This window comes from Myripristis murdjan, chromosome 22 (genome assembly GCF_902150065.1).
Source record: "Myripristis murdjan chromosome 22, fMyrMur1.1, whole genome shotgun sequence".
In the NCBI taxonomy this organism is placed as follows: domain Eukaryota; kingdom Metazoa; phylum Chordata; class Actinopteri; order Holocentriformes; family Holocentridae; genus Myripristis; species Myripristis murdjan.
Window position 1 is genome coordinate 1,086,012 of NC_044001.1, and position 10,000 is coordinate 1,096,011.

The 10,000-nt window shown below is 48.1% G+C and overlaps 1 protein-coding gene across 1 annotated transcript in view; it reads right to left on the minus strand.

Annotated features, from left to right (window-relative positions):
* LOC115354425 (MAM domain-containing glycosylphosphatidylinositol anchor protein 2-like) overlaps positions 1-10,000 on the minus strand; it is a 106,860-nt gene that overhangs the window by 29,003 nt on the left and 67,857 nt on the right. The window contains exons 8-9 of the mRNA XM_030044820.1: positions 8,633-8,959; positions 2,000-2,272 (exon numbers count right to left, since the gene is read on the minus strand). Of these exons, the coding sequence (XP_029900680.1) occupies positions 2,000-2,272; positions 8,633-8,959 (600 nt within the window). The remainder of the gene's footprint in view (positions 1-1,999; positions 2,273-8,632; positions 8,960-10,000) is intronic.

Sequence of the window (10,000 nt, forward strand, 5' to 3'; positions counted from 1 at the left end):
ACCAAACCAACCAACCAACCAACCCAACCAACCAACCCAACCAACCAAACCAACCAAACCAAACCAACCAACCCAACCAATCAACCCAAACCAACCAAACCAAACCAAACCAACCAAACCAACCAACCCAACCAAACTAATCAAACTAAACTAAACCAAACTAATCAAACAGCTGAGCGTTCAGGTGAAACTGGACTCTGTGCTGCTGCAGGTCAGATCTGCTCAGGTGGAGTCAGATCAGTGTTTGGTGTTTTTGATTGGCAGATGAAGGCCAGCAGCTTCCAGTCGGTGTTATTATGGGATGTCGCTTAAAGCCAGACGGCTGCTTTACTCACATTAGTTAAATCATGTTGCACGTTTTACTGTGACAAACTCAACGCAACATTTTCATTTAAAGCTCAAACACCTGAGACTTAGCCCCACCCCAAGCCCCGCCCACATGTCCTCCAAGCCCCTCCTACTCTCCTCCAAGCCCTGCCCACCTGAGATTAAAAAACTGGCACTGCGACTGGAAACAAGTGGGATTATCTCATCCAACTGGTGGATTTTTTTTTTTTTTTTTAAATATCTTGTTTGACAGGAAAAATGAGCCTTGAGCCCTGAAGACGGAGTTGAAGCTGCTGATTTATAAATCATTTAGTGAATCCAGAGCGCGAGCGGCTCGTCAGGAGGCAGAGCGCCGGCCCCGCCCCCCTCAGGCTCTCAGGCAGCCGAGGCCAGAAGAGGAGCAGAGGAGGAAGCGGCGGGATAAACGCCAGGATGAGCGACGTCTTTAAACAGCCGCCGACGCTTTCACACCTGATTAGCGACACAAACTCCACACGGGAGTGACAGGCGCCGCATAATCACCGCCATCTTCCCCCCGCGCTTACAACGCTTCCTCCATTCAGCCGCCACGCCGAGCCGCTTGTCGTCTGCCGGCGATAAGAGGCTTATTACAGCCGAGTTTAGAGTTTACAGGAAGAGTGTGTGTGTGTGTGTGTGTGTGTGTGTGTGTGTGAGTGTGAGTGTGTGTGTGAGTGTGTGTGTGTGTGTGGTGCAGCGGGGAGCCTTTCATCAGGAGAGGACGGCGACAGCCACTCCTCTTCCTCTGTAAACCGCGGCTCTTGGCCGGCGAGGAGACGCGCTGAGGATTAACGTGACGCTGTCATCTGGAGAGGCTCGCCACGCCACGCCACGCCATGTCACGCCACACCACGCCACAACACACCACGTCACGCCATGTCACGCCATGTCACACCCACGCCACGCCACGCCACGCCACGCCACGCCACGCCACGCCATGTCACACCCACACCACAGCATGCCACGCCACGCCACGCCACGCCACGCCACGCCATGTCACACCCACACCACACCACGCCACGCCACGCCACGTCACGCCACGCCACGCCACGCCATGTCATATCCACACCACACCATGCCCACGCCACGTCATGCCACGCCAGGACAGATGCTAAATGGCAAACCTCGTCTTCTTCAGGTGTTTTGGCAGATTCCCGTGTGGCGGTAAAAACCGTACAGACATCAGGTTTGTCACAGCGGCTCGAAGTCGTGTGCAAACGCAGTCGGCCTGATGGGGGCGCTATAACTTTGAACTTTAAAAATTCATAACTCCGACGCCGTAAGTCCAGTTTACATGAAGCTCGGTCCAGACGTCCCTCAGTCCTCGCGCTACATCGTGCCACGGTAACCATGGTAACCCTGTGGCTTAGCAACCTCACGACACGTTTCATTTCCGAGAGTTTACAGTAAAACGACTGGAGTCGGAATCAGAATCAGAAATATTTTATTGATCCAAATCTGTTCCAGCACCACTGATCTGATGTTTGAATGTCATTTTTATTATTAGAAATATTGTTTTCTTGTGATGTTTTAATGTTATTTTTCTGGTGCTTTTCCTCTTCAGTGTTTTGTCCTTGTTCCTTTGTTTTGTTGTTTCACTAAGTGGAGGAGCTCAGGGTGGATGCTGTGCTTTTCAGAATAAAAGCTGACTCACCTGTGACCAGGAAGGTGCAGCGTCCCGCCCCGGCCTCGTTGGTGATGTCGCAGGTGTACTCGCCGTAGCCCTCGCGGTTGAGCGCGCGGACGTGGTAGTCGGTGTCGTCGCTGGTGTCGGCCAGCTGGCCCACCGTCAGCAGCCGCGAGCCCAGCTTCCACTCGTAACGCAGCAGCCGGGCCGGGTGGGCGCGCAGCAGCCGGCAGCGCAGGCTGAAGGCCCGGCCCAAACCCTGACGCACCTCCGTGTAGGACGGCTCCACGGTGGGAGGGACTGAGGGGGGACAGGACACACACACTCAGCACGCAGGAAACACACACAGGAGACACACTGAACACACACTCAGCACACAGGAAACACACAGGAAACACACTGAACACACACTCAGCACACAGGAAACACACAGGAAACACACACTCGAACATGTTCCAGTCATTTTTGTTAATCTGCTCCTCACCTTTTGTGTGTGCAGTGAATGTGCTTCAGGTGTGAAAGGGTTAACTGACCAGTAGGAGGGTTGGGGGGTGGGGTTAGGGTCGGGGTTGGGGTCGGGGTCGGGTGTAGGCGTGAGTGTTTTAACAGCTGTCCTGTGTGAAGCTGCTGCTGCAGATAAAACTCGTAGTTTTATGATTTCAGTTTGAGCTCGTTCTGATTTTCAGCGCGGTGCGTTTACTGCCTATCACGTGCGCCGTTCTTTTTCATATTCTGTCCTCCCTTGCTGCATCCTCTCTCTGTGGCAGCAGTCAGAGGTGAGTGTGTGACGTGTGTGTGTGTGTGTGTGTGTGACCTGTCATCCGGCCTGAACGTTGTTTCACATACTGTATTTTCAAGTAATCCACCTGTAATCTAGCGAGGGTATAATCTGCTTACAGCGCTGTTCTTCAGCGATACGCCCGCTCTCAGGGGAGCGATGCTCTGTCCAGATATAAATGTGCTGTGTCAGGGGTTTTCAAAGTGCGGTCCAGGGGACTCAAGGGGGTCCTTAAGGGGCCTCCAGGGGTCCTCAATAAAATTAGGAATAATTAAACCGATTGTTAACTTTATTGTTTTAATCTCTTCACTCTGACTCTGTCAGTGTTAGTAAAATCTCTGGCTCCACATTTGTCCATCCAGTCTCCGTCCACTGGATGGACTAAGTCACGTCCAGTTTTACATCATTAAATTAAAGAGGCAGCAGCGTCCGCAGAGCTCTCGCTGTTAAAACACAACATGAGAAGCTTAAAACCACATCACAGTCACAGCAGCTGCACAGCCACTCAGCAACAACAGTTTAACAGGCACCATGACAAAAACAGGACGAGGAAATATTGAGTCAGTAGTGAGTCGGTAGTGAGGAGAGTCAGTCAGTGAGTCAGTAGTGAGTCAATAGAGTCAGTGAGTCAGTCAGTGAGTCAGTAGTGAGTCAATAGAGTCAGTGAGTCAGTCAGTGAGTCAGTAGAGAGTGAGTCAGTCAGTCAGTGAGTCAGTGATTCAGTCAGTAGAGTCAGTGAGTCAGTCATTGAGTCAGTCAGTGAGTCAGTAGAGTCAGTCAGTGAGTCAGTAGAGTCAGTGAGTCCGTCAGTGAGTCAGTAGAGAGTCAGTGAGTCACTCAGTGAGTCAGTGATTCAGTCAGTAGAGTCAGTGAGTCAGTCATTGAGTCAGTCAGTCAGTCAGTAGTGAGTCAGTAGAGTCAGTCAGTGAGTCAGTAGAGTCAGTGAGTCAGTCAGTGAATCAGTAGAGAGTCAGTGAGTCACTCAGTGAGTCAGTAGAGAGGAGAGTCAGTCAGTGAGTCAGTAGATAGTCAGTCAGTGAGTCAGTAGTGAGTAAGTAGAGTCAGTGAGTCAGTCAGTGAGTCAGTAGAGAGTCAGTCAGTGAGTCAGTAGTGAGTAAGTAGAGTGAGTGAGTGAGTGAGTGAGTCAGTAGAGAGTCAATCAGTAGAGTCAGTGAGTCAGTAGAGAGGAGAGTCAGTCAGTGAGTCAGTCAGTGAGTCAGTAGAGAGGAGAGTCAGTCAGTGAGTCAGTCAGTGAGTCAGTCAGTGAGTCAGTCAGTAGAGAGGAGAGTCAGTCAGTGAGTCAGTCAGTGAGTCAGTAGAGTGGAGTGTGTGTGAGCTGTTCTCTCAGTGGACGCTGTGACTCTCAGTGTTTGCTGTGAGTTTCCACGTCGCCTCGACAAACATCACACAGTCGACTGAGAGGAGATTCAGTCTGACAGCCTTTTAGTGAGCAGGAGGCCAGGAGCAGAGTGTGTGTGAGTGTGAGTGTGTGTGTGCGTGTGTGTGTGTGTGAGTGTGTGTGTGTGAGTGTGTGTGTGTGTGTGAGTGAGTGTGTGTGTGTGAGTGTGTGTGTGTGTGAGTGTGTGTGTGTGTGTGTGAGTGTGTGGCGCAGTGCAGGGACTTCCTGTCACAGCGGCTGGTCTCATCAGGGCGACAGGCGGCCCGCAGGTCAGAGCGAGCCAGCGTAACTGGAGGGTTGTGGGTTTTATTCCCAGGCAGGCGGCGCTGCCTCAGTGCCCTTCGGCAACTGAAGTTCCTCAGACTCCTCATTTAACACTCACACACACTCAGCCAGCTGACTGGTCACGCAGAATTTATGGATCAGAGTCTCGACACCTGAACAGTTTTATTGATTCCTCCAGTTCCTTCATCAGATTCATACTTTGGCTTTTTGGCTGCTGCTCCGACTGAGGAGGACGAGCGAAGAATCAAGATTTTCACTATTTTCACACTTGATATATACGATATGACACATTTTGACTGATTACATATTGGAAAACTGATCAACACTGATTGTCTATGGGCAGACAAAAAATAAGGCCAAATACATTATTTTGGCATATCGTAAATAAAATGACCTGTTAGCAGCAGTGGAATTAGGAGCCTAACAGCTGTATTATTAGTGGCAGTAGTATTGGTGGTAGTAGTATTGGTGGCAGTAGTATTGGTGGTAGTAGTATTGGTGGCAGTAGTATTAGTGGCAGTAGTATTGGTGGTAGTAGTATTGGTGGCAGTAGTATTAGTGGCAGTAGTATTAGAGGCAGTAGAATTAGTGGCAGTAGTATTAGTGGCAGTAGTATTGGTGGCAGTAGTATTGGTGGCAGTAGTATTGGTGGCAGTAGTATTAGTGGTAGTAGTATTAGAGGCAGTAGAATTAGTGGCAGTAGTATTAGTGGCAGTAGTATTGGTGGCAGTAGTATTGGTGGCAGTAGTATTGGTGGCAGTAGTATTAGTGGTAGTAGTACTGGTAGTAGTAATACTGATGCAGGTGGTAGTACGATGCCAGTTATGTTGATGTCAGCTGAGTTTTGTTATCATTCTTTAGTCATTAACGTAGCGGCAGAATAAATATTAATGTTAGTGGGAAAAAATCCTGATTTCTCAATGTTTCTACAGTATAAGCTTAATTTCTTTTAGATTTATAACTTTATTATTTTATTGTTATTTTCATGAGAGTTATGTTACATTTAGCTTTTATGTTGAAAGTTCAGCAGAAACAAATCCAGTGTGTCTGTGTGTCCACACGTGTTCATACTGTACACACACACACTGAGCAGCGTGTGGCTCACATGTCTAATCAACAGTTAGTGCGGTTATTTCACCTTGTGTGTGTGTGTGTGTGTGTGTGTGGGAGAGAGAGAGAGATCGTGGCTACTGAGATTGAATTAACCTGACAAGCTGAGTAGCAAGGACACACACACACACACACACACACACACACACACACACACACACACACACACACGGCGTGTTGGGGCCACTGGGTGGGGGATTTAGCAACAAGGATATGTGTGTGTTTGTTTATGTGTCTCTTCTGCTTGATGTGATTCTACATTCTGTGCACATTCATGAGCCGACATGCAGCTGCTCACTGATTGGTTGTTTACAAACTGATTGGCTTAAAATAATAAATCAGAGAGCCGTCTAAAAAAATATCCATGTTGTGGACTCGGGTCATGTTGACATCAGTAATAAATAATCCGGCGCCCGTGAACGTCTCATGTGAGGGTCCCACCTGACCGCCTCACCATCAGCTGATTTTTTCTTCTATAATATCATCTGCATTTTCAGTGAAGCCATGCAAAATTCATATTCATACTCTGAATATTCTCTCAGTCACAGCTCCTCAAAGTTTCATTCCAAATTTCACTTTTTTATTTATGTGGTTTTTTCGAGTGTTTCTGAGCCTCATGACTTCCTTCCTAACAGAAACAAGACATCAGACCTGACCTGCTTCAACCTGCAGCCGAGGCCGTGTCACGTCCTCAGGGTCACGGCCCTCAAACTCCCAGAGAATGTAAAGTTGTAGATTCTATTGACTCTTGAAGGGAGTTATAACCGCGATAACGCTCAGTGAGTGAACACTGCGTACATGCATGTACTCTGTTGTATAATATACAGTAATCATAGTAATACTTACACAGTAACAGTAAGAGTCTCAGTCCTGCAGCCTCCAACTCACTTTGCTAAATGTTATTTGACTGTTTTGGTGTTAGAAGCAAAATTCAATAATCCTCCCATTCAGCTCCTTTTTGCCTTTTATAGCCGGTTCAGTTTGATTAATTAAAAAAAAAAAAAAATCAATAAACAGTTCAATATGAGCATGAATTTGTGGCGCTGGTGTTTTTCCTGTCTGTTAATTAGTGACCAGAGTCTGCGAAATGAAACCTGAAGCATTAAAGTACGGAAGCCTTGAAGTGTCTGAGTCCCGGCGGAGCGCCGGCTGCTCGTCTAATTAAAGCGGTCAGCGGCCTCGTTTGACCTCCTTTCACCCCAATTACAGCGAGAGGAGCCCATTACAGGGGGAGGGGCCAGACAGAGGCCGCTAATTAGCCTTAACGAGTCTGGAGGAGGACGAGGCCTCGGGACGCCGCCTCGCTGTCCGACTGCGGCGCACTGGACCCGCCCGCCTGCTCCTTAATTAGCCTTAACGAGTCTGGAGGAGTAATCCTGTCTGACTGTAACCGTCTGCCTGTTAATTAATGAAGTCATCTTAACGAGTCTGGAGGAGCGAGGCGCCTCAGGACACGGCCGGCTCCCCGCGCTGCTCTGTCGGCCTCACGCCACCACGCCACCAGGAGCCGCCAGCTGATTGGTCAGAGAGCTCCATCAGCAGCGTTCACACGCCGTCTCAGTGGGCGGAGCTCCGTGGAGCCGAGCGACGCACCGACACTCAAACCTGAAAACACCACGGTCACATTCAAGCCTTTTTTTTTTTTTTCAAAGATTTCCAGCGCCCATGTGATGCTAACTGCTAGCTGCTAACTGCTAGCCGCTAACTGCTAATGCTACCACGTTGCTAACCCTGACCTACGGGAGCCTCTTCAGCCCAAAACACACGCCACTTCCTGCCACTCTCTCTCTCTCTGTGTGCCTCTGGGTTTCTTACTGAAAGAACAGACAGACAGGCAGGCAGACAGACAGGTATCAGGTCTCTCTCTCTCTCTCTCTGTCTGTCTCTCTGTCTGTCTCTCTCTCAGGGGCTAAACTAAACCACAGAGTGTGCAGTTTTCAAACTGGCCAGTGAAGCTCAGCGTCTTCTGTTGACCTGTGCCGATGTCAAAATAAAAGCCCCAAGCCAAAGACCACTGAATGTAAAGCAAAATAAAAGCCTCTCCAGGGAAATGAGTTGAAACTCTGATCTGGCTCCGACACTCAAAAACATTGTTTCTTCGGTTATTTTCTGTCATTTCATTTGTTTCTTCACATAAAAAAAACCCTCAGGATAAACGGCACTGAGGTAAAGAACGTCTGAAATTAGTTTGGATTCTTTTTTTCTTAAATTCCTGATGAACCTTTGGCTCTCAGCGAACACGGAGATGTGAAGTTATTTCAGAGCTTTATTTTGGTGCAGAGCCACGTATCCTGATGTGTCTCTTCAAAATAAAGTGGAACAGTCTTTCCACAGTCTGATTTATTTCAGTGAAGCAGAAACTGAATATAGGAGCATAACACATGGAGCCATGAGTTCTACCTGATCGAGCATCAATACTGAGCAACGTTCTGACTGTCATGAGTGGAAATTTAAATTCTGTCTGGTGGAGCTGAGATGAATCTGATGTCATGCTGATCGACTTCCTGTCCTTTAAGTTCAGATTTTTGTTTTTCTCTCCTGATCGTTTTGTGCTTCGTCACATCAGGATCCATCAAAGGTGGTTTTGGAACCAACATTTACAAGTGCAAAAAAAAAAAAAATCCTGAATGCAAAGGTAACGAATCAGATTACTCAGCGCACACACACACACACACACACACACACACACACACACACTCAGAGTTATGAATGTGAAGCTCTGACTCTGCATGTCAAGGTCTTTCTCTCGTATTCGAGTTACATCAATGCAATTAATTTAACTGGATGTTTCACACTGACGGCTAAATGACCCCTGCACACACACACACACACACACACACACACACACACACACACACACAGACACACACACAGACACAGAGACACACACACACACACACTCTCTCTCTCTCTCTCTCATGGCTCCTTATTAATGTCACACACTCATTTCCTAGAGTTGCATGTTCGCACAACGAGGTCAATTACCACCAGTATGGATTAGCTGATTAAATTAGCGCTGTGTGTGTGTGTGTGTGTGTGTGTGTGTGTGTGTGTGTGTGTGTGTGTGTGTGTGTGTGTGTGTGCTCACACTGCACCACCAGCCGGATCTCGGCCTCTCTGGGTTTGACGTTGAAGCCGTTGTACTGGCTGGTCTGGCAGCGGTACGTCCCGCTCATCTCTCGGGACACGTTGGTGATGCGCAGGACGCCGTCGTAGCTCTCCATCTGCGCCGAGCCGTCCGGCATCACGGCCGCCGCCGCCGCCGCCGCCACCGCCGCGGCCCCGCCCTCCTCCACCCGCGACCACAGGATGATGGGTTTGGGTTTCCCAGAGACCAAACACTGCAGCTCCACCGTGTCGCCCTCCTGAGCGATGAGGTGAGACCTGCCGCTCGGGACCGTCAGCTCCGGGGGAACTGAGGACACACACACACACACACACACACACACACACACACACACACACATAATTATGAAGGGTGTGTCCTCAGTGTTCTGTAACGTTTGGTTTTGTTTTGTTTATTAAAACTCTGGACCTTCTGTCAACAACAAAAACAAACAAACAAACAAACAAACAAACATCATAGCTCTGCTCTGAGGCCTGGACCTGCAGCTTCACCCTGCTGGCTTTTCTGTACCATGAAGGTGGTTTACTTTTTATTGGGCTACGTTGCCGTGGTAACATACACTGAACACCTAACCTGCTCCGGAGCAGGTGAAGTTCAGGATCACAGCTCAGCAGGTAGAAAAGCCCCACCCACTGACCAATCAGCTCTCTGGGAAAATGGCCTGCCCATTTTCCCTTTCTTCTTCTTTTATAAAATTAAAATTAATACTATTTACAATTCTTCTTGTATTTTTTTTTTAACTCATGACTCAACACTGTCCAACCAAAAAATGATAGACTGATATAATGATTTTTTTAAAAAATATTTTTGAACATAAATGAGGGGAATTTAATTCAGAGGGTTAAATAAAAGTCTGATAAAACACAGGCCAGCCTCTGGTCTCCTTTAGGTTTCCATTAGTTTGCTCATATTTAGTATTTAGGCTGGCTGCCCTGAAAAGTCCACATGAGAGTTGGTGCCAAATGTTTTACTGTCTTTAAGTGACAGTGAAATAATATTTTAACCAGCAGAATAAACACGAGGCGTCAGATGCTTTATAAAATGAAATATCAAGATCAGTTGAATCAAAGTGACGATTCTGCTGAAACTCAAACTGAGGGCAGCGGCCCAGCGAGGGTCGCCCCTCACTGTTAGAGAGGGCCAGTTCCTCTGCAGGAGTGTACGGCTGAGTGGGAGACACATTCATTTACTGAACACACAAATGTTACTGCAGTCAGATCTACTCGAGCCGTCATGGTGGGGAAGTCAGATTATAATCCCACTAATTTACACATTGACACAGGCGGAGATTTTTTTCCCAGCATTCCTTGCGGCTTTTGGCAGCTGCAG